The sequence below is a fragment of the Plasmodium malariae genome (assembly GCF_900090045.1).
Source record: "Plasmodium malariae genome assembly, chromosome: 8".
In the NCBI taxonomy this organism is placed as follows: Eukaryota; Apicomplexa; class Aconoidasida; order Haemosporida; family Plasmodiidae; genus Plasmodium; species Plasmodium malariae.
The window spans coordinates 1,662,826-1,686,805 of record NC_041782.1 but is presented as its reverse complement, the minus strand read 5'-3'; the positions used below and the strand labels follow the sequence as shown (position 1 = coordinate 1,686,805).

General features: G+C 27.9%; 6 protein-coding genes and 2 non-coding genes across 8 annotated transcripts; 5 read left to right on the top strand and 3 right to left on the bottom strand.

Moving 5' to 3' along the window:
- Nucleotides 1–1,003: 1,003 nt before the first annotated feature.
- Nucleotides 1,004–1,918, top strand: RPN12 (26S proteasome regulatory subunit RPN12, putative; the record flags this gene model as incomplete). Its single annotated transcript, XM_029004612.1, has 1 exon — nt 1,004–1,918. The coding sequence occupies one exon, from the start codon at nt 1,004–1,006 to the stop codon at nt 1,916–1,918; it is 915 nt and encodes a 304-aa protein (XP_028861283.1).
- Nucleotides 1,919–4,109: 2,191 nt separating this feature from the next.
- Nucleotides 4,110–7,352, bottom strand: GSK3 (glycogen synthase kinase 3, putative; the record flags this gene model as incomplete). Its single annotated transcript, XM_029004610.1, has 7 exons — nt 4,110–4,356; nt 4,616–4,662; nt 4,941–5,030; nt 5,207–5,295; nt 5,481–5,570; nt 5,777–6,532; nt 7,334–7,352. 7 exons carry the CDS (start codon nt 7,350–7,352, stop codon nt 4,110–4,112), a joined length of 1,338 nt encoding a protein of 445 aa, XP_028861282.1.
- Nucleotides 7,353–12,140: 4,788 nt separating this feature from the next.
- On the top strand, nt 12,141–13,988 carry MFR3 (major facilitator superfamily-related transporter, putative; the record flags this gene model as incomplete). Its single annotated transcript, XM_029004609.1, has 1 exon — nt 12,141–13,988. The coding sequence occupies one exon, from the start codon at nt 12,141–12,143 to the stop codon at nt 13,986–13,988; it is 1,848 nt and encodes a 615-aa protein (XP_028861281.1).
- Nucleotides 13,989–15,239: 1,251 nt separating this feature from the next.
- On the top strand, nt 15,240–15,312 carry PMUG01_08043600.1. Its single transcript has one exon. It is a non-coding gene (tRNA).
- Nucleotides 15,313–15,799: 487 nt separating this feature from the next.
- PMUG01_08043500.1 lies at nt 15,800–15,873 on the bottom strand. The gene has a single exon. It is a non-coding gene (tRNA).
- A 1,151-nt stretch (nt 15,874–17,024) lies between these two features.
- PmUG01_08043400 (60S ribosomal protein L26, putative) lies at nt 17,025–18,146 on the top strand (the record flags this gene model as incomplete). Its single annotated transcript, XM_029004608.1, has 3 exons — nt 17,025–17,040; nt 17,579–17,691; nt 17,892–18,146. The coding sequence occupies 3 exons, from the start codon at nt 17,025–17,027 to the stop codon at nt 18,144–18,146; spliced, it is 384 nt and encodes a 127-aa protein (XP_028861280.1).
- A 1,505-nt stretch (nt 18,147–19,651) lies between these two features.
- PmUG01_08043300 (conserved Plasmodium protein, unknown function) lies at nt 19,652–20,245 on the top strand (the record flags this gene model as incomplete). The annotated part of the gene is made up of 1 exon (XM_029004607.1): nt 19,652–20,245. The coding sequence occupies one exon, from the start codon at nt 19,652–19,654 to the stop codon at nt 20,243–20,245; it is 594 nt and encodes a 197-aa protein (XP_028861279.1).
- Nucleotides 20,246–21,706: 1,461 nt separating this feature from the next.
- PmUG01_08043200 (conserved Plasmodium protein, unknown function) lies at nt 21,707–23,121 on the bottom strand (the record flags this gene model as incomplete). Its single annotated transcript, XM_029004606.1, is given in 3 exon segments — nt 21,707–21,738; nt 21,859–22,237; nt 22,252–23,121. The coding sequence occupies 3 exon segments, from the start codon at nt 23,119–23,121 to the stop codon at nt 21,707–21,709; spliced, it is 1,281 nt and encodes a 426-aa protein (XP_028861278.1).
- Nucleotides 23,122–23,980: the final 859 nt, after the last annotated feature.

The window sequence follows — 23,980 nt, the reverse complement described above, 5'->3', positions numbered from 1 at the left end:
AAAAAAAAAAAAAAAAAGAATCCGGAAAAAAATAAAGAAAAAATTAAGTGAAAATGTATAGCGCTGTTTGCAAACTTTACAGAATGCCCTTTCTATGTTGGCAGTTGATTTTTCATTGCACTCACTGCGGTTTGTCGCTCTTCATGCATTGTGTACATATCGTGCATTTTGTGCATTTTGTACATTTTGTGCATTTTGTACATTTTGTGCATTTTATTGCTTCTTATCGAGATTCACTACATTTTACTTTTATTTTTTTTTTTTTTTTCCTTTTCCTACTTCTGTTTTCCTATTTTGTACACACGTAGCCTAGGAGTGCTCGATTCTTCTCTGCGATCCATGCTAATGCAAGAAAAAAAAAAAAAAAAAAAAAAGTTAAAAAGAAGAGGTTAAAAAGAAGAGGTTAAAAAGAAGAGGTTAAAAAGAAGAGGTTAAAAAGAAGAGGTTAAAAAGAAGAGGTTAAAAAGAAGAGGTTAAAAAGAAGAGGTTAAAAAGAAGAGGTTAAAAAAAAGAGGTTAAAAAGAAGAGGTTAAAAAGAAGAGGTTAAAAAAAAGAGGCTAAAAAAATGAGGCTAAAAAAATGAGGCCAAAAGAAATAGATTAAAAAGAAGAGGTTAAAAAGTTAACATAGGTGAAAAAAAAAAAAAAAAAAAGCGTAACACAAAGCGGTTTACGGAACGAACTATTGCGAAAAAGCAGAGATACATAAAAAAGAGGAAATTAAAAAACTGTCCGGACTTTTTCTTTTCATCAATTCGCGTAACTTCCCGTAGTGCAATTAACTGCTTTTTGGAACTGAGCATAATGCTTATAATTTGATAAAAGGAAAAAAATATCTGCTACTTGACAAAGAAAAGAATAAAAAGAGAATTTAAAAAATATATATATATATATATATATATATATATATATATATATATATAAGCTGAAAAAGGAGAAAGAAGTGATCTGCAGGAGTAGGGCATAATAATTTGTTTGGGGGAGCGAACCTGTTCAGGAAAAACATGTCGAAGGAATTAATGGAGGGTTTAAAGCTCTTCAAAGAGCTTATATGTAGTTATCATAACATAAGCGCAGATGAATTACAGAACGCAACACAGGATGATATAAACAGGTTGTTCTTAATAAGTGAAGATATAAGTGAACCGAAAAGTTGCAATATATCTAAATGTAAAGAATTATTAACATCTTTAAAATTAGTGTTAATACATTTGCCATCCGTTGACCCATTAATACCAATAAATAAAAAAGATATAAATGAGTTATTATTAGCAAGAGAAACATTAGAAAAGGGTGTAATGATATCAATTATGGATGGTGATATAAAATCCTTTACTATATACATTGCACAGTTATTTATATACTACTTTGATTTTAATAGTATCTTACCGAAAAGTAAAAAACAAAATGGTATTTTAGGCGTTTATTTACTTTATTTGTTATCATCGAATTCTATAGGTGAATTTCACATGATTTTAGAAATCATATCCATAGATGATCAGAATGACACGTTTATAAAATACGTTTTAGAATTAGAACAACATATTATGGATGGGTATTTCCATTATGTTCTAACTAGAAAAGATGATATACCATTGTATTTATATTCATTATTTATGGAAAGACTATATAATACTATTAGGTTTAAATTAGCTGATTGTATCTTTTCTTCATCAAACTCTATTAGTTTGGTATATACATGTGAACTACTAAAATTTAAAAATGAAAATGAACTTTATCAATTCATTACAGACTATAATGAAACCAAAACTAGCCAAGGGGAAAACAACTTAATATGGGAAGTAAAAAATAGCAAAATATTTTTCAACAATCAGACTGTACATGTGCAGGAACTTCCAGCTCTTGAGATACTGAACAACACCATAGGGTATGCTACCGAACTTGAGCGAATAGTCTGAAGATTGAGCAAATGGAACTAGAAGTTTTGAGTGCAGCCGGAACAGGAACTGAAAGTGTACGCGAATGCGAATGTGCACGTACATATTTTTGTTTATATAGTATACCCTTGCCTTATTAATCCAGCGCGTACATTTTTTTGAAATAAAATGCGCCGAGGTGATCACTACATTGGCACTTCTACAAAAACATACACCACTTTGTCCTTTCGTCCTTTCGTCATTTCGTCCTTTCGTCATTTCGTCGTTTCAACTTTTCGTCCTTTCGTCATTTCGTCGTTTCAACTTTTCGTCATTTCGTCATTTCGTCGTTTCAACTTTTCGTCATTTCGTCGTTTCAACTTTTCATCATTTTAGCTATTTTTTAAAAATTTCTGTCGAACGATAGTTATAGTGAGTATTCCCCCTTAGGGTTACACGAACGGCTGCTTCCTGCGTCCCACCTCACCCCCAATCGTTACAGGGGTGTATGCACTTGTGGGGTGTGTATGAGCACACACTCGTGTAATTTGCTTCAATAAATGGTTAATTATGAACAATTCAGGATTCAAAGGAGGTGAAGTAGAAAACAGCTCAACTCACGTGGGTAAGTTGCATCTTCACAGGTATATGTAGGTATGCATTTATGTACACATTTGCATGTTAGGTAATTACTGCAACACGTGGATATCATTGTAAAAAACATATAATTCGTAACTGCAGCATAATGAGGAAGCTACTACAGCTGCTATTACTGTAATTGGTATATACACCTGTTAATATTTGAAGCATGACTGCTTTACTTGTAGAACTGCTTATACCATTTTACATGATCCTCCTTTTTATCTAACCCTTCAAAAGACATGCATATATCAACCGGGTGCTTATTTTGGCAACACGGCAATATATAAGTTTAGAAGAAAAAAAAAAAAAAAAATAGATAAAAAGGAAAGAAAAGAAAAAAAAAGCAATACAACTTAACCATATTACAATGAAACAAAACATAGTGCAGCATACATATTGTAGCAAGTTAAATAATTAAAAAGAATGATGCAAAGGTGTGTACCCCCTGCAAAAGTATACTAATTCTAATGGTTATAATAATAAATTTATATTAAAAAAAATGTATTTATAAAGGGCTAAAGAATAACGCATATTAAAACAGACATAATATTCAAAAAAATAAATTAAAAATAAAAATAATAAAGAAATAAAGGAATAAAGAAATAAAGGAATAAAGGAATAAAGGAATAAAGAAATAAAGAAATAAAGAAATAAAGAAATACAATAAAAGGAAGTAAAACATGGTAGAGCATATATAGCATAGCACAGCACGGTATAGCTGGCTAATATAAAAAAGGGCGAAATTATAAATTAATTCCTTAATTCAGCATTTAATGCATCTTTTATACATACACGTAGAAACATGGGAGCATGCACTTCACAAATTACATAACAGAATTAACCTAAATGAAAAATAATTATTTCAATAAAAATGAAAAAAAAAAAAAAAAAAAAAAAGGGAAAAAACAAATAAGGACGACTAGAGATATGGAAATGTCGTCTTCCAAGAATAAAGATATAAGAGCTGTTAAAATGGAAGAAATGGGAGAGGGAGGGGGGTAAAAAATTGAGCAATAAAAAAATAAGAAGTAAAAAAATTAAAAAAAAAAATATACCATAACAAACGTGTAAACAAAAAAAAAGAAAAGCATATGTACATATACATACGCAGCGCACATATGATGTATATGTTTATATGTATATATGCACAGTTTTACGCATGTCTATACATGTACATTAAATGCACTCATGTTCAAGTGCAAGAACATATATACACACACATTGTTGAAGGATAAAAAGTTAATAGCCGTAAAAGGTATTGGGCCAAAATGAATAAACAACACCCTTGGGTTAAATTTTCCTGGCCTTTCTACATAATTTATTTTTTATAGCAAAAATAACAGCTATTATCATGCTCTTAAAAATATACCATTTCCGCCTGAACAGTGCATAATTTGTTTTCACCAAATGTGTACATATATAAATGCACATACGTATAAATATATATACATATGGGAGCATACATATACACATTATACGCATGTTTTTTCGTATGTGCATTTTGTTAATTACGGAGCGAACTACACAATTAATGAAATGTGCTAATATATTTTATTTTTTTTTATTTTTCCCTTTTGCATAAAAAGGCTATTCAACTTTCAATTATTAGACGAGGCTTATTATTTGATTTGTTTTTCTCTAAATTGGATTCATTAATTTCTTTGTTTATATCTTTATTAACATTTATGTTGTCATTTGAGTTTTTCAGTGCACATTCTTCAAATTTCTCATAAACAGATTTGGGTAATATTTTTCGCCTGCACGCGTCAGACATTTCTTTAATTTCCACGTCGGAAAAATTGAACAGTTCAGGTAGTTTGTCAATATATTTTGGAAGCCTTTGCAGAGGGGGAAAAAAAAAAAAAAAGCAAAAAGAAAGTTGTAATAGGGTGTATTACACACATAAATTCGTATAAATGTGTATTTACGTGTATGCATATTTATCTATCTATATAAGTATGTATGTAAGTATGAATGTATAGGCGCATACATATATATATATATATATATGCACACATTTGGGTATATGTGGAGAGGGTGTGTAAGAGAACATTTGCAAAATTTTCGCAAATTCCCACATAACAATTCGACTATTACTTAATACATGGATCCCTCAGATCATCAAAAAATGGATCAGCCAGTGCCTTCGAAAAAAAAAAAAAAAAGCAAAAAAGAAAGTAAAAAGGAACGTAATAGGGAACGTAAAAAAGAAAAACATTCCCTGTGAGGGCGTGTCTTTAAATTTTCAAAATATATTCATTGAAAAACTATATAAACGCAAAATTGGAATTGCTTTTTCGTCTTTAGTTTTATTTTATTTTATTATTTTTTTTTTTTCTTCTTTTCTTCTCTTCTTTCCTTGTTCCTCCTCTGAGTCCACTTCTACCCCACTCTTCTCTTTCTTGTCCATTTTTATGATTACCTCAATTGGACTAAGCCTTTTTAACGGTTCATATTTTAAAAATTGAGATACTAAATTTATAGCGTCTTCCGACGTGCCTTTTGGGAATACCTAGGGGAATAAGAACAACCAGAGGATAAAAAGAAAAAAAAAAAAAAGAAAAAAGTAAACCGGTAAATAGGTAAATATACATACGTATATGTAATGTATGCGTATAAGTATATACATACATGCACAAGCACGCAGGTACATAGCAATTCCGTCGTAATGTTCTACTCAGTTCATACCTTTTTTAAATCTTTTGGTTTAACGTTGGGAAATTTAACATCCGCATAATTCGGGTTCATTACTTTCATCTGTTCTTCGGTTGGCGTACCTTCATCGACAAACAAAAATAATGCAAAATTCTTTTTTTGTATTTCATACGTACATATGCACGTCCACATACGTGCAAAAGTTTACATTCATGTATATGATCATATACATGCCCTCCCTGTTCATATGATATATGTGGCTTGGGGGCCGTATATAGAAAACTTGCACTCGAGCAATTTTATGTACCTAGTACTTGTATTATTCTAACTAACTGGTCAACACTGGACTGACCAGAAAACAGGGGATACCCCAAAATCATTTCCGCTATTATGCATCCTACAAAGGGGTGAAAAAGAACGCATACGAGCATATGTGCACTCAAATAAGTAGGTATACAAGTGCACATAGGTATACAAGCGCACATAGGTATATAAACGCACATAGGTATACAAGCGCACATAGGTATATAAACGCACATAAGTATATGCAATAATGTGTGAAGGCATGTATTCCCCTCCCCCACTACATCCACGTAAGAATACCTAAAGACCATAAATCGATATGAGTAGTGTAATTTGTAGAGCCTAACATCAGTTCAGGTGCTCTATAAAATCTAGAGCAAATATAGGAAACACTGCGTTGACCCATTAATAAATTTTTTGCACTACCAAAATCGCATAGTTTTAATGTATGTGTTTTTGGATCAACTAATAAGTTTTGTGGTTTTAAGTCCCTATGACAAATCAATTTAGAATGTAGATAAGCTAAAGCTCTACATAATTGATATGAATATAATTTTACTAAAATAAGAGGTAGAGATTGATTATTTCTAGCATAATATTTCATATATTTATGTACAGTTTGTGGAATATATTCCATCACTACATTTAGAAATACACTCTTTTCATTTTTTTTAATACATTCTGTATAATAATAATCTTTTAAATATATTATATTGATATGATTCAAATTTTTCATTATTAATAATTCTCTATTTTTATATTGTGGATCTTGTAAAACTTTTTTAATTGCTACTTTTTCCGATGAATCAAGACAAATAGCTTCATAGACAATACCAAAACTTCCATTGCCAACTATACCACCTAATTTGTACGATTTATTATTTGATTTATTTATTTCATTCTCTGTAATTTTATTTTTATCTTCATTATTACATTTACTGCTCGTACTCCTTGAATTCCCATTGTCGTTCTTTTTGTTCGATACGCATTTGTTACTGCTGACTTGCTCTTTATTGTTTGTTTTTTCGTTTTCTTGGCATGCACCTGTGTTCTCATCTACAAAGGGGATAAGTGGTACATGTGCACATGTATATGTATGTTTATATGTGTGCACATGCACACACACACACACATATACACATACGCACACACATATATACACATACACACATACACACACACACATACATACACACATACACACATACACATACACATACACATACACACATACATACACACATACACATACACACATACATACACACACAATATACTGACAAGTTATACGTAAAAACGTTAGGAAGAGAGTAAACAGTATAATAAAACGACGAGGAAAAGGGTTGGAAGAAAAAAGACAAAATGCATAAACAGAACGCAGCTCTTTTCTTTACACACAACAAGTTAAATTTCAAAAAAATTATTCCCTCATATAGAATTTTTGCTCAGCGCTGTAAGACTCGCAAACCATTAGCATACACATATACACAAATACATATATACATATAAACACGTATACACAAATATACAAAGGCATATATACATATAAACACGTATACACAAATATACAAAGGCATATATAGAGTATGTACATATGTTGATATACACACGTGCAGTGTCAAATGGCAGTATGCCTACATGCCCGTATGTATAAATGTACGCATGTGCTTATGTACATATTTATATGTATGCTCATAACGCATATTATCTTAATTTCATTTAAAAATTATTGTCTTTATTAAATATATTAATTCTGTTAAATTCGTTAATTCTGTTAAATTTGCCAACTTTGCTAACTCTACCAGCCTTGTTAATTTTTTTTTTTTTTTTTTTTTTTTTTTTTTCTTTCCTTCTTACCAGTATGCCAATCTTTCATATTTTTTGTCAATTCTTTCTCTGCTTTTTCTGTAAATTTTTTGGGAATTATGGCACGTGTCGAATTTCACAGAAATGCAAGCGGCAAAAGTATGTATGGTTGCGGTTAGGCCTGTACTCACGTGCTACTTCTTACGTAGTACTCCTTCACATATGTACTGTATGCGTGATATGTACGCGTACATACATTGTAGTATGTATATGAATGTATGGATACAATATGTCTACGCATTTAACGAATGTAACTATGCCTCAATCGTACATTTTTTTTTCCCCCCTTTTTTTTTCTCTTATAAAATAAACTATTAAAAATTAGTACTTACAATTATAGTTGTCAAAAAAAAAAATATTTTTACCTAAATATCATATAATATGTGTGCTAATAACTTCGAATTCGTAAGTAAAAAAAAAGAAAAAAAAAAAATTATTATTATTATTATTAATATTATTAATATTATTAATACTATTATTATTATTAATATTATAAATACTGTTATTATTATTAATATAATTATTATTATTAATATTATTAATATTATTATTATTGTTAATATTATTATTATTGTTATTATTATTATTGTTATTATGATGATAATTTTTTTAAAAAAATGTATATATACACATAAAATAAATACAAATCAAGAGAACACAATGAAACGTGTGCCGTTATAATTTGTAAATAAACTCTCATATATTTAAAAAATTTTAAATAACTAAAATCATTTCCTTCTTCGGAAAAAAATGAATCTTTTACATAAAACGGGCATTAACTGAAAGGCACACAAACATGCATACGTACATATTATATTATATATATTTTATATTATATATATTTTATATTATATATATTTTATATTATATATATTTTATATTATATATATATTACATTATATATTTATTATATTTATATATATATAATATTATATAATTACATATTTTTTTTTTTTTTTTTTTTTTTCTTCCTATCATGTATATTTCTCAGGGCACACAATAACTTTCAGTACTTGATGCATTTTTATGAAGCATATCAGTTCTTATGCTTAACTTGAAAATGTAAGCAAGTATGCTTATATATATGTTTGTATATTTTCACTTGTGCACTTGCATATAAGAGTATTTGCTACAAAAACATTTCCATATAAGTGTATTTACTTGTGTGTGTATTTACTTGTGTGTGTATTTACTTGTATGTGTATTTACTTGTATGTGTATTTACTTGTATGTGTATTTGCTTATATGTGTATTTACTTGTATGTGTATTTGCTTATATGTGTATTTGCTTATATGTGTACTTCCTTTTAAGTATATTTCCATATAAGTGTATTTGTTTATGTGTTCTTGCGTACTTGCTTATGTTTACTTATATGTGTGGATGCGAAATGCACTTATGTAATGGTATTTATTATGCATTATATATGTGTGTGCAACTTCTAGTATTTTCAAAAGAGGTGCAAATTTTATTATTATTTTTTTTTTTTTATCCTATGGAAATATAAAAATATAAAATATTGAAAAAATTTATTATAATAATTTTATGAAAAGGATATAAAATTAAAAAAGAGAAATATATTAAAATAAAACTTTCTTTAAAAATAGAAAGCTGTAAACAATGTACGCCATATATACCATACATATCATACGTGCCATATATGTTAAAAGTAAAGGATTACATAGAATCTGTAAAAAATAAATAAACGAAAGGGCTGAAGCGTTGAAGTGTAAGAATAATTAAACACTTCATACGTAGGAATGCATGGAGCACTATTATAAAGGTGTAAAACTGGTCATATATATTGTTATGGAAGAAAAAGAAAAATAAAAAAATGAACAAAAAAAAGAAATAAGCAAAACAAAATATGCAAAACAAAATATGCAAAACAAAATATGCAAAACAAAATATGCAAAATAAAATATGCAAAACAAAATATGCAATACAAAGTATGCAATACAAAATATGCAAAACAAAATATGCAAAACAAAATATGCAAAACAAAATATGCAAAACAAAAAAAATGAAATCTTTTCAATGAATCCACTTCATTTGAGAAGATTCAAACACAGTAGAAAGTAAAAAATTATCATTCATATGTACATAGATGAGTATATATATATATATATATATATATATATATATATATATATACATATGCATATGTATGTTTATGTGTGCGTATATATGTATACCTATGTTTACATATGTAAAAGCACGAATATATGTTTACATACGTGAAGCTTGAAAGCTAAAACGCATAAGTGGGTTAAATATGCAGTATACATTATGTGTGTAGAGGGTAAAAAAAAAAAAAGAAAAGAAAAGAAAACTACTATAAGAAAAATGAACATTATACTTATTCCTAAGCGAATTAAGTATTGCTTATCTTTTTTTACAAATATGTTTTTAATTTAAAAATATCACTATTGCTTTTGAGCATACACACATAATTTGTTCTTATTTGTTCACATCTTTTTTAACTGTTCATATTTTGATAAATTGCTCTTATCTGTTCATATTTTTTTAAATTACTCTTATCTGTTCATATTATGTTAAATTACTCTTATCTGTTCATATTTTTTTAAATTACTCTTATCTGTTCTTTATGTTAAATTATCATCTGTTCAAATTACTCTTATCTGTTCATATTTTGTTAAATTACTCTTATCTGTTCATATTTTGTTAAATTACTCTTATCTGTTCATATTTTTTATTTATTTTATTTATTTTTTTTCCCCATGCTTGTGATTGTATTTTAGTGCCATTCTATCATGTGACCCCTTTTGCAGACTTTTTCAAAATGCGTTCATACACTTTTTTGAATTATGTATCCCATATTTCCCCTACTATTAAAGAGCGATAATTTAAGTGTAAAATTCTTGTTTTTTTTAGTTCTTATCATGTTCAGGATGTGCATAAAAAGGAACATAAATTTGTTCATATTTAAATGTTCATGTACATGTATGTATGTCTATATGTATATGTAAATACGTGCCAGATAAAAGAAATTTTACAGGCACATGCTTTTCTTAAAATAGAAAGCATTTCGGATATATGTATAGATGTATGTATATGCATATGTATGCACATTATTAATTTACAAACGAATGCATAAAAATAAGGTACCTACGTAAACGTAAAAACATACAAGCGTGAAAAGGCTATGTTCTAATGTGCATGTAGACTTATGAATTTCTGTCTTTTGCCATTTAAGAAATTTTACATAATATTCAGATTTCGTTAACATTATTTGTGCGATTTATAAAAAGAAAAAAAAAAAAAAAAAGAAAGAAAGAAAAAAGGCAAATATTTTATTCTCGTTCCAAATGAACAGTCAATTTTATGTAATACTTACAAATGACGCAATATGTGAGCGACCTGTTACTGAACGTTAAGCAGCATTACATTTATAATATTAAACATTAATAAATAAATTAAGAGAAATATCCACACACGAACTGTATGCCATTTTTCTGTATATAATATATACAGATTAAACGTTTGATATACCAAAACTTAATAGAATACTTAGCAAATATATGTTCTTCTGTTAAATATCATACGAAATCGAAGAAAACAAAAAGGTAATATGTATCGTCATGCAACGCTATTTTTGCTTTAATATATATCAGCTTATGTTTCGTAAGCATATATGATATATCACTTTTTTTGAAGTCTCAATATATTAATGGGGTTAATGGGAATTTGTTCATGCAGGAAATGCGAAAAATGGGAAGACAACTTCGAAAAGAACAGTAATGATCATGTAAGATAATATACGATTGTGTGGCGAGATGCGGGAAATTTTAAGAAAACGTTACAAAATGTGAAAAAATTTATGAACAGGTAAGAAAGTTTGAGAAAATGTGACGAAATGTGAAAAAATTTATGAACAGGTAAGAAAGTTTGAGAAAATGTGACGAAATATGAAAAAATTTATGAACAGGTAAGAAAGTTTGAGAAAATGTGACGAAATGTGAAAAAATTTAACAACTGAAAGCAAATCTTCAGACATGTAAAAATATTTATGAACATGAACAAGCATGTATGAAAGTGGATTTCCAAATAAAGTATTGGAAAAAATAAAAAGTCGTAGCTATTACATATAAGTAATGGATAATAATTAAAACAAAAGTCTGCTCCCATGATCAGTGGAAGAGAATACGCTGATGCGATTTTTCGGTGAACATTTGTTGCGGGATAACAAAAGAGAGAAAAAACAAAAAAAAAAAATACATATATACGCATGCGTTTTAGAGAACATTTTGAGGAAATTTTTTTAAAACCTAATGTTCATGTTAATTGTTAATTATTCATTTGAACGACACCTTTTTCCGTAAAAAAAAATATAAATAAATATACATACTTATATGTACATATACATATGTACATAATATATATAAATACTTCTTCTTAATCTGCAATGAGTAATATTCTCAAACATAAAAAGAGCGGAAGCGCAAGAAATACTGCTAAATACTACAACGTTATACTGAAGTTACGACATGCAATATTCACATTGTGTAAATTATTAAATTTAGTTTGCGCACAAGAGGGTAGGAGTAAAATAATTTTTAACAATTCATTATGATTATTTGTAAAACATTTTTTTTTATAATTTTACAGTAAAAAGTGTATGTAATTATATATATATATATATATATATATATATATATATATATATATACATACATATGTACATACGTATCCATTTAAGTAACACACGTGAATTGGCGTGTTACACGAAGCATTCTATTTCATTTTTAAGTGTAAATAAGTCAATTAACCTTTAGCAACATGCGGAAATTAAGAAGCAAAATTACGATATTTTTATTTATGTACAGCATTGCAACAACTGCAATAGTGTATCAGAATTACATATTTATAGCTAATATATTTAAAAAATATAGAGCATTCGAATGGTTATGTAAAAATGAAAAAGAACAAAGGGACAATGATTTTTTTTTATGTAAAGAGCAAGAAAATTATATACAATTTTTACTAGTTACAGGGTTAATTATTCAATTTATATCAGGCTCAATTGGTAGTATATTAATTAAAATTTTTTCGAAAAAAAAATATATTTCACAAGTAGCTTTTATTTTTTTATTTATCGGATGGACCTTATTAAGTGTAGCCTTGCATTATTCAAAAAGTTACATGGACATTTATGCGCTCAGCGCCGCAAAGAGTAGTTATCATAGCGACGTAACGAATAATCGTCATAGCGGTGCGCGCAGTAGTGCACACATCATAGTGACGGACATGCAGAAGATGTTTCAACTGATCTCTCTACTCTTTAACATTTCGTTTATTTGTTTCGGAATTGGTTCCGACAATTCGTACTTACCCATTATTTACTACATTAATGAAATATATCCAGTTAAAGATAACATTATGGAAAAGTCGAATAAGACAGAAAAGAGCAAATTAAACACATTCAAAACGATTATGAGAAATAAAAATTATATACTAATTAGTACTATGTCCTCCTTAGCTGTTTTGAGTTTATTTGTTGGTAATGTGATAATCATTACATTGGACTTTTTAGAATTTAAAAAAAATGTTATTGTCATTATTCTGGTGTATATATTGATATGTATATTCCCCTCCTTTTTCATAGCTAATATGTTAGAGTATAAAAAAAATTATGTACAACAAACAAAGAAAGAAATAGATGAGCAGGAATATTCAGGTAAATACATTCATGAACAGGAGAATAGTTATAAGCATATATGTAATAGTGATCCTGCGAAAGATATTGCAAAAAGTATAGGAAAAGAAGATATTAGTAGCAATGCCGTTATTTATATAGTGAATTATGAAAATCAAGACAATAGTGGGAAAAATAAAAATGAAAAATTGGATAAGTGTACACCTGAAAAAAATGTCCATTTTGAGGAGATTAAAACAGATGGTGGTAGAAGCACATGTACATATATCAATGAAAAAAAAGAGGAAAAAAAAGTGGAAAAAAAAGAGGAAAAAAAAATGAAAGGTTTTTTTAAAAATATTAGCTGTAGAACTCTGAAGAAACAACTTGTTTCCCCATTTTATATATTTATTGTAGTAGAATTTTTTATAATTACATTTAGCATTTGTTTTTTTATGTTTTCGTTATTTGATATATACGAAAATAATGTATTTGGAAATACATTAAATATATATTCTCTTATTTTACCCTCCAGTTTTATTATCACGTTAATATTTGGAATAGTAGCAAATGTTATCAGTATTTATAATTTTATCAGTTTTAATTTGATACTAGGAATTTTAGTATTCGCGCTAATATTTATTTATTATAAAACAGCTAGTGTTATCATTGGATACGTATCTTTAATTATTTATTTTTTTCATCAAAGTTTTTTTGCAAATCACATGTACATGTACATGTCAACTGTATTTAAAGAGGAAAATTTCTCAGTTTTAATTGGAATTATTAATACGTTTGCATCCTTTGCTTTTTTTTTGTCTTTTAAAATATATGAACATATCAAATATCAGAAGCATAATAGTACCTATAAAGAAATAATAACACAAGTCATTTTTTCTTCATACCTTATAGTTTTCTTGTTTCATATATTCTACATAAAAAGAAATGCACAGAGCTCCTCCGGCATACCCAATTTTTCGGTTACCCCTTGAGCAGAAGTTTGAACGAGAAAAGAGCAAAAATGGAAGGCAATGAACTGGGTGCACTGTGTTGTTGAGACAAATGAACATTTGAGTGGTCGATCGGAAATAATTCCAAGCAAAGTGGATTGTTAGCGGGGTGCTCCGCGTATTATATATATATATGTATATGTATTATATGTATATGTATTATATGTATGTATATATATTTTTTTTTCAAGTACAAGGGGAATGTTTGGCTGCGATGAATGCATTTAGATAAAAGAAGATAATTTTTTACCTCCTTGGTTTGTTTATGTTGTTCATTTTGTTCGCTTATTTGATCTTTTTGACTTAATTTTTGGAATTATTCGAGTTTCACTTTTTCGTAATTTTGCATTTTAAAAGATATGTTTTGTACATTGTCCTTTTATTGAAAAGGACGTTTACTCCTTTTTTTTTTCTTTTTTTTTTTTTCACCTCGATTGTCATTTCTCGAGTTGTCCATTTGCCGTACTACTCTCACGGTTACTATTATTTATTTTTTATTTATTATTTATTTATTTATTTTTTTTTTTTTCGCTTGCACCCTGTTTGTAGATTATGCATAAGCGCTATAATAAATTCTGACTTCAATATTAACATATATCAGTACATATGTTTGTGTGTGTGTATGTATGTATTTGACTTGTTAATTTTGCTGCAATTTGCACACGTTTTCTTCCTTTTTAAGGAATCCAAAAAGGTGTTTGTTTTTTACATGTACACGTTCATATACATTGTATGTTGCATGGGTATGTATATGTATACATTTATATATTACATTTTTACCCTTCTGAACGTACTATATTTTAATTTACCAAAATAATCTTTTACTTATTTGTCGTTCATTACCTTTTCCTACTGCGAAATAAAGCGATATTTGCAAAGCTACAAAACCTAAGGCATCTTTTTTTTTGTTTTTTTTACAAAAGAAATTTATTACTCCTTGTACTCGAAATTCATGTGATCGCATACATAAAAGCAAAAAAAAAAAAAAAAAAATGAAAAAGAAAAAGAGAAAGAGAAAGAGAAAGAGAAGTAAAATATATTCCTTTTTAAGTAGCTTCTTTCTAGAAAGTATATATAAGTGAAATGAAATTTATGCATAATGTCATAATAAAATGAATTGTTTAAGGTAATTATATAAGACGTTGTAACTTACTGTTTGTTGTAGTTACTGCAGTTTTAAGTTAACATCTTTTTTTCTTCTTTTAAAAAGAGAGATGGATATTAACTACTTAAGCGAGCATGGTCTAGTGGCTATGACGTTCGCCTCACACGCGAAAGATCCCGAGTTCGATCCTCGGTGCTCGTAATAAAAAAAAAAAAAAAGTACGTGTAAAAATAGTACGAAAAATAATAGTAAATGTTCACATAATAAAAATATTGTATATATTATTTATTCATAATAAAAAATGTGCATATATATAATGCATATATATAATATTGGAAAGAGAAGAAGCAAAAAAGAAATAAATTGCAATAATTTAATTCCTTCCTCATAAAAAAGTAAATACATAATTTACAATTAAATTACACAAAGGAGAGAGGTAAAAGTACTTTATAAATAATTAATCAACAAAAAATTATATAGTAATCACATGTATTATTTCGTATTTGTCGTAAAGAATATTATATATTATATATATATAAATCTATATAATTTTTACATAATTTATTAATATGTTTAAAACGGTTCAACGGCAACATTAAAATTTATAAATTTTACCATTTAAACCTCATAATTTAATGATATAACCAAATACAAACAAAACAAACCAATAAAACAAAACATAATATTGTGGTCCCAGGCGGTCTCGAACCGCCGACCTTACGGTTATTAGCCGTACGCTCTAACCAACTGAGCTATAGGACCTGCAATAATGTAATGTTTTGTTCATATCTTTATGAACATTGTATAAATAATATTTATTCCTGTATAATTTTTTTTATATTTTTTATAAAAAAAATACGTTAATCAATTTTGTGCTTTTCGAAAAAAGGAAATATTGCGTATGATACTTATTTGTAATGCCTATAAAACTACTTACACAAAAAAGGAAAAAAAAATTTAGTAAAAAGAAGGTAAGTATGCATGTAAGAATGTAAGTTTATATATAATATACATATATATATAATATACATATATATACAATATACATATATATATAATATACATATATATACAATATACATATATATATAATATACATATATATATAATATACATATATATATATTACTGTTATAATTTAAAAATTGTGAACATACAAATATATTTGGGGCTCAAGTGCTAAAGCCAAAATAGGTAAAAAATTTCACCGTTGAAGTGAAAAGTGGATACACCACTCATGAATTGTGCTTATCCATAAATAAAGGGGTAAAAGAACAAAAAAAAAAAAAAAAAATGAACATGAACATGAACATTAACATAAACATTAACATTAACATTAACATTAACATTAATATAAACATTAACATAAACATTAACATAAACATAAACACTAATATCAATATTACGCAACATTACATTAAAACTACGTTAACATTACGCTAACATCACCTGAACGTGCAGGAATAAAAAAGTAGCCCCCATTTTTTATTCACCATTTTGTGCTTCCTTTTTTGCTAAATTTTTTTCTGAACCGTTCATAAAATATTAACACCTTTTTCTTCTCAATAGAAAAATAAATAGCAAAAAAAAAAAATATGTACTAATTTATTCCATTTTATGACATTTATTTATGTATGTATACATTTATATATGCATTTATTTTTTATGTACATATTTATAGTATTTATGCAAGCAATAGGGCTACTGTAACAATAATACATACACGAAGATCTAAAATTTTAAAGCAATTAATATACTAGGTGAAAAAAAAGAAAAAAAGAAACCTTTTATCAAAGTAGAAAAAATAAAAAGCGGCATAAAAAAGTATCACAAATTTAGTTCGCATTAATGCATTAATTTCATTAATTTTAACAGAATTACTTGTGCGTACAATATTGCCGGTTTCTTTAAAAATGAAGTTCAACAAACGTAAGTTATATAACGCAATTTATGCGAATTCATATTTATTTACATCCTCGAGGAAAATATTGAAAAACGTGCAAAATGTAGTTATCCCTATATATTAGCATAATCATTGTGTGCCCATACGTACACTGAGTTTTACATTTATGATGCATGTGTATGTATATATGCATATGAATGTAAGTATGTATGTAAGTATGTATGTATGTATGTATGTATATATATGTATACATACATATATATACGTAACAGTTGGGTGGATACCTCCCCCACAATAAGGCATACATACTATTATAATAATGATATTAATTAATTTAATGTTATTAATAACCTTAACGATATTAATAACCTTAATGATAATAATTATTATAATTATTATAATGTTAACAGTGTTGGATACGGTTTTTCCATGGCACGAGATGTATATACCACAATGGGGAGTGTTAACGAATTAGTGTTATTACACGTTCTATATACTGAAATTTGAAATTTTTTTTTTTTTTTGAGAAATTCTTACCTGTTAATTTTTTCTTTTTCATTACAGAAAAATCTTCATCGCGGAGGAAAATAAGGAAAGCTCATTTTTCCGCCCCTGCAGGACTTAGAAGGAAAATTATGTCCTCTAAGTTGTCGAAAGAATTAAGATTAAAATATAAGGTAAGAAACTTTATTTTGTTATATATCTTAATATAATAATACTTAGCAAAAATAGCCGAACGAGCTAAAGGTTTTCCATAATGTAGGTTATGCATAATGCGCATATTGTATATATTTATATGTACAAATGTGCACTTATGTGTACATATATATATATATACATTATGCTTACTTCACACGCTGTAAATATTCATTTGTAGACTCGTTCACTGCCAATCAGAAAAGACGACGAAGTCCTCATTTGTAGAGGTCACAATCATGGAAGGGAGGGGAAAGTTGTAAAAATAAACAGAAAGAGATTTAAAATATACGTGGAAAGAGTAACAAGGGAAAAAGTAAATGGTGAGTCGACATTTATAGGTATTCACCCAAGCAATGTTATATTGACGAAACTAAAAATTGATAAAAATCGTAAGAAAATTTTAGATAGAAAAGCGGCAAAAGAGAAAGTCTAACTTATGAAATCCGTGGATATACGGGCACGTTTTTATATTTAATAACACTATTAAATTTTTGGAAAAATGCACATGTGCATTTGTATATGTATATGCGGACATATGTATATGTATATATATATATATATATGTGTGTGTGTGTATATTATGTGGTCCATTGAACCAAAAGGACAGGAAAAAAAAAATTGTAAAAAATGAATGACAAAGGTCACAAACGCATTTTACCGAAGAAAATTTAACTCCTTTGAACACTTTTTAAACAATTCATGGTTTTTATTATACACATATGTACATATATATATATATATATATTTATTTATTTATTTATTTATACATATGCATGTTTTTATTTTTATTTTTATTTTTTTTCCTAAAACGTACTATAATTGCGCTGATTTTTAAACTTTTAAAGAACAAAACAGAAAAAAAAAAAAAGCGAGCTTATTTTTTCCCTTATATGTTACACAATATATTGTACCCTTCGCAGAATATCATATAAACGCAAAATTGCTGTTAACATATTATTCTGTTGTTATTCACCTTTTCGTAATTTAGCAATTGTGTTACAAAATTTAACCTACGAATTATTGGTTTGTTCTATGGGTTTGCATTTTAAATTAGTTACGGACTTTTAGTTGAGCTAGCCATTTATTTTATTCTACATTTTAGCTATTAAAAAAAAAAAAAAAAAAAAAAAAAAAAAACCTGTACTGTTCATACAATTTCAACTTCAAAAAAAGGGATGTCATTTGAGTTCTACATTTTTTTATAATTATTATGCTTAAATTATTTCAAGCTGGATGATTAAACAACACTTACAAAAAAATAAAACAAAATGAGGTAAAGGTGAATGAGAAAAAGATAAAGCAAAATAGAGAAAAATATAATACAGTAGTAAAATGAATGTATTTTCAATTTTTATAAGTAAAGACACAGAAAAAAGACAAAAAAAAAAATTAAAATATTTTCAGTGTAAAAATAATTTCTTTGAATGTCCACTTGTGTAGCTTTTAAAGTTGAGTACCGTAGAGATCTGTACTTTTAGAAACAAACAAAAATAAGGGACAAAAATAAAGGATAAAAATACATTATCCATTACACATATAAATGAAGGGAAGAATATACATACACATATATGTATGTATTTAAAACTATTCATTTTAACGAGTCTTCTACATTCTTCATTTTTTCCTTTTTCTCTGAGCGGAGGAGTCCACTCACTTAAACATGGGGGGCAATTTATGCGTTCTCCATCGAAAGGTTTCCTTTTCATTTTGTTAATGGGATGTTTTGTTTATGATACCTAACGACTATTTTTGCACGAGTGCATAATTTTTCTTTACTTTTCATTACTTATCTTCACTCTTTTTTCTATTTTATTTTATTTTATTTTATTTATTTTATTTTTTTTTTTTTTCATATTTTTTCTACTCTTACCCTGTTGATTTTTCCAGAAATATGACGAAAACCGCAAAGAACAAAATGCCAACATCCCGGGAAGAACAATGAACAGGGGACAAAGAAAAAACCCTGAGGAGAAAGAAGACAATAAAGAAAAACAAATAAACGCAAATAGGTATATTAAAAAGAATAAAGAAAAACAAATAAACGATGAGGAATCATTAACAAATGGGTTAAGTACACACATAAGTAAGCTCCACACAACTAAAAATGAACAAGTTTTCCACGTGAACAAACCTTTCTTGCCCTCACTGGACGGGATAAAGAATAAAATATTAAATCCAAATGACCTATCCTATAATGATAAAAAGAGAATTACTTCTTATCATTCGGATGAAGAGATTAAAAATATGCACAAAAAGGCTAGCAGTTGTCCTAACTTGTTGAAAAAAAATAAAATAATTTTTAAAAGGTCAGAATCTTTTGCTGGTATATTATTACATAAAAATGCAAATGTTAGAGACCTATCGAAGTTACCTTTTTCTAATAACTTAAATGAACACAATAATAAAAATACATCAAAAGAGATTAATATTGTCTTTTCTGAAAAATCGTTTACACAAAGTGATAACACATATTCAGAAGACGATAATGAAACGTCTGAGGAATCCTTAACAGAGTACGGAGAAAAATTGTAATATATATATATATATATATATATATATATATATTTTTATTTTTTATTTTTTATTTTTTTGACTACATAATTTGAGAGTATTAATTCTTCTACAAATCTTCGCGCACTCCCTCTTTCTCTATGTAGCTACCCTTCACACATAAACATATACACATATCTGTGTACATATATGTACGTACATATGGATTACAACCGTACAGCTAGGCCCATACACATTTTTTGTACTTCATTTTAGCAGTGAGGACTCCCTAGGCATGTGCGAACAAGAAGAAATGGCAGAGGAGGTTACTCAGGAAAAAAGTACACCAACAATCGCGAACGAACAGACAAAAGAATATTCCCTTAAACAGCAACACATAAAATTTAGAGAAACAACAAAATCGCTAACAATATCTAGAGATGAAAATTATGAAAAGCTACCTCCAAAAAAATGTAATTCTAGCTATATCAATGATAGAGGAGTTATAATATATTTTTAAAATAGGTACAACAGACTTTACACACTTTATGTAGCATGGTATCTTCGTCAATATATTGTATCATACCTTTACAACTGAGAATCTACTGCCTTATACCCTCTTACGCACATAATATTATACATATCACTCCTGAGTAGGTCATCTTATTTTTAGACCATATTTGCATACGAACCAAAAAAAAAAAAAAGGAAAAAGGGCACTGTCCTCATCCGCGCACAAGCTAGCCGTAAAAACAGGCACTGGTTGTTCATAACAGAATGTATTCTACACGATTCATCCAAAAAATTTATGGTGTGCACATGCTTAAGCATTATATATTATATATATGTGTGTATGTGTATATATGTGTGTATGTGTATATATGTGTGTATGTGTATATATGTGTGTATGTGTATATATGTGTGTATGTGTATATATGTGTGTATGTGTATATATGTGTGTATGTGTATATATGTGTGTATGTGTATATATGTGTGTATGTGTATATATGTGTGTATGTATATACATGTGTATATGTGTATATATGTGTGTATGTGTATACATGTGTATATGTATATGTACGTATGTGTGCACCCCTCTTTCATTTTGCAACTGTTTAGCAAAAAGGCAAATTTTTTTTTTTCAAGAAAAAACTAAAAAATTGGTGATATATAAATATGTATACGTACATGTAAGTACGTATGTATATATATAAAGAAAAAAAAGTTGCATGGCATGCAAGCAGGTATATGTATGCATGTGTGGATGTAAAAACTTGTTACAGTTAAATATGCCACCACAGGAGAAACGTCATTCATACACCTTTTTATTTGTTACAGTTTAGCTATTCGTCTTTGAAATTTATTACACAATGCGTCCACTTGGAATCATTTGCGCGTTTGGTGTTTTCCCTTTCATTTATATTGGTAAAAGGAAGCACATTTTTTCGCCATTTCTCACTTCTAACACGTTTGATGTTGACTGATATCGCTTCACGCTGTTCGTTATTTGCACACTGTTTTTTTGTACTCCTTAACTGTAAAGAAGTGGGGAAAGATTTGCACGTACATGTAAGTGATACATACAAAGGTACAATCGCACAAACACAAATACATGAACAGTTAAACATAGGAGTTCATTCCGCATGCAGTCTTACAAATTTTTTGGTAAACATTTGGGGGAAGGGAGTTCATATAACTCTTAAGAGATAAATAATTTTTGTTTTTTTTATTTTTTTTATTTTTTTTAATATTCTGTCTTTTTTGTTCCTCTACAAAAAAGTTTATACTTTCACGTAAGCACTGTACAACTGGTATATCATTCATCATATCAACACCTTCGCCATTTAAAGTAGAGGATATTGACTCAATGCTATTAAAGTCGACATCAAATGATGATTCTTTGTCTTCATTACTTTTTATAAAATGACCTTCTTCTTTTTCTTCCTCCTCTATATTTTCATACGTTCGCTCAAAATTGTTTAAAAAATTTTCTTCATAATTTTTCATTTCATTATATATATCTATTAGCGTTTTTTTTTTTTTTTTTCTTCTTCTACATTTTCTTCAGCTTTTTGAAAATTTGAAAAGTCGTTCTCAAAAAAATTATTTTCTTCAAACTCATCCAGAAAAACATTATTACTTGTGTTCATCTCTTTTGTATTATTCTTCTCTTCTGTAATATTAATCTTTTCATGTGTTATGCATTTTTTTTCATCATCCTTTGAGTAGTTTTCATCTGAAGAGAGAACCTTGTTACAGGGACTCAAGTCATCGTTATTCCCTTCTGCATTATTATTTTTATCCATTATTTGATTTACCTGACCTGTTAAGGTATTATTTTTGGAAGTGTGCTCATTATTGGACTGATGCGAAAATACACTAATAGTTTTATCATCAGCTAACTGTTTACTACTCTTATTTGGGAAACGTTTCTCTTTACCATTTAAAAGTGAAGCATGATCATTTTTGTACTCAAAATGATTTTCACCTTGTTCGAACACGTCATTATTAGTCCTATGGCTCCACTTTTGGTTGTTACTAATGCCGTCTCTACTATCTCCATCATTACTATCGCAGTCATTATTACCTTCATTGCTACCACTCCGCTGCTGATTCGTTATCTCATGATTTTCTCCATCATTTTCTTCATTCTCACTGTCATTTGAAGCACTTTTAGATGTAATCATATTATCATTATCATTATTATCATTTATGTCGGATTCTAAAATGTTAAGATTTTCTTGACTTATAATATTCCCCTCGTCATCTCCCCTTTTGCTACCTTCCTGTTCACAAACATCTTCATCCCCTTTTATTTTTTCTTCTTCCCATCTTCTATCCTGTACTTTTCCATCACCTACTGATAAGTTTTTTCTTGTTCCTTTTTCTTCCCTTTCGTCTGAATGATCTGCATCCATTGAACTTTCAAGTCGTTTTGTTTCATCTCATCAGGGCTTCTCAGGTTGGGGCAAAAATTATGAACAAGTTTGGAAAAAATTATGAACAAGTTAGGAAAAAATTATGAACAAGTTAGGAAAAAGTTATGAACACGTTCAGAAAAAAGTTGTACGAGTTATGGCAACAAGCCATGCACACGTTATTGCAAGAAGAAAACTATCACAAATTAACCATCACAAATTAACCATCACAAATTAACCATTACAAATTAACCATCACAAAATAGTTATCACCAATTAGTTATCGTCATTCTACGTTAAAATAAGTAACCGCTTTATTCGCATAAACGCTTAAGAAGAAATGGATGCAATTAAGCTCATGTGTAAAAAATATTATTATTCCTCGTTAAAAAAAAAAATATATTTTATTATACAATCATACGATTAAACGTTCTTCTATGTGGGCTTTTTTCTTTTTTTTTTTTTTTTTTTTTTTTGTTTTCTTTTCAAGACGTCAAATGAGCAATTGATGGTATTGTTAATTTTGTGAGAGCATATTTACAAAGAGGCGGGGGAGGGAAAAAAAAAAAAAAAAAAAAAAAAAAAAAGTGGCTGTAGGGTTGTTCATGTATTATTATAAGTAAAATGACATGCGTAGTCAACATAAAAAAATATGTTTACATATTAATATACAAATATATTAACATATTATTATTTTTTATTACTTTATTATTCTATTGCCTTATTATTCTATTGCCTTATTATTCTATTGCCTTATTATTATATTGCCTTATTATTCTATTGCCTTATTATTATATTGCTTTATTATTCTATTGTTTTATTATTCTATTGCTTTATTATTTTATTGCTTTATTATTTT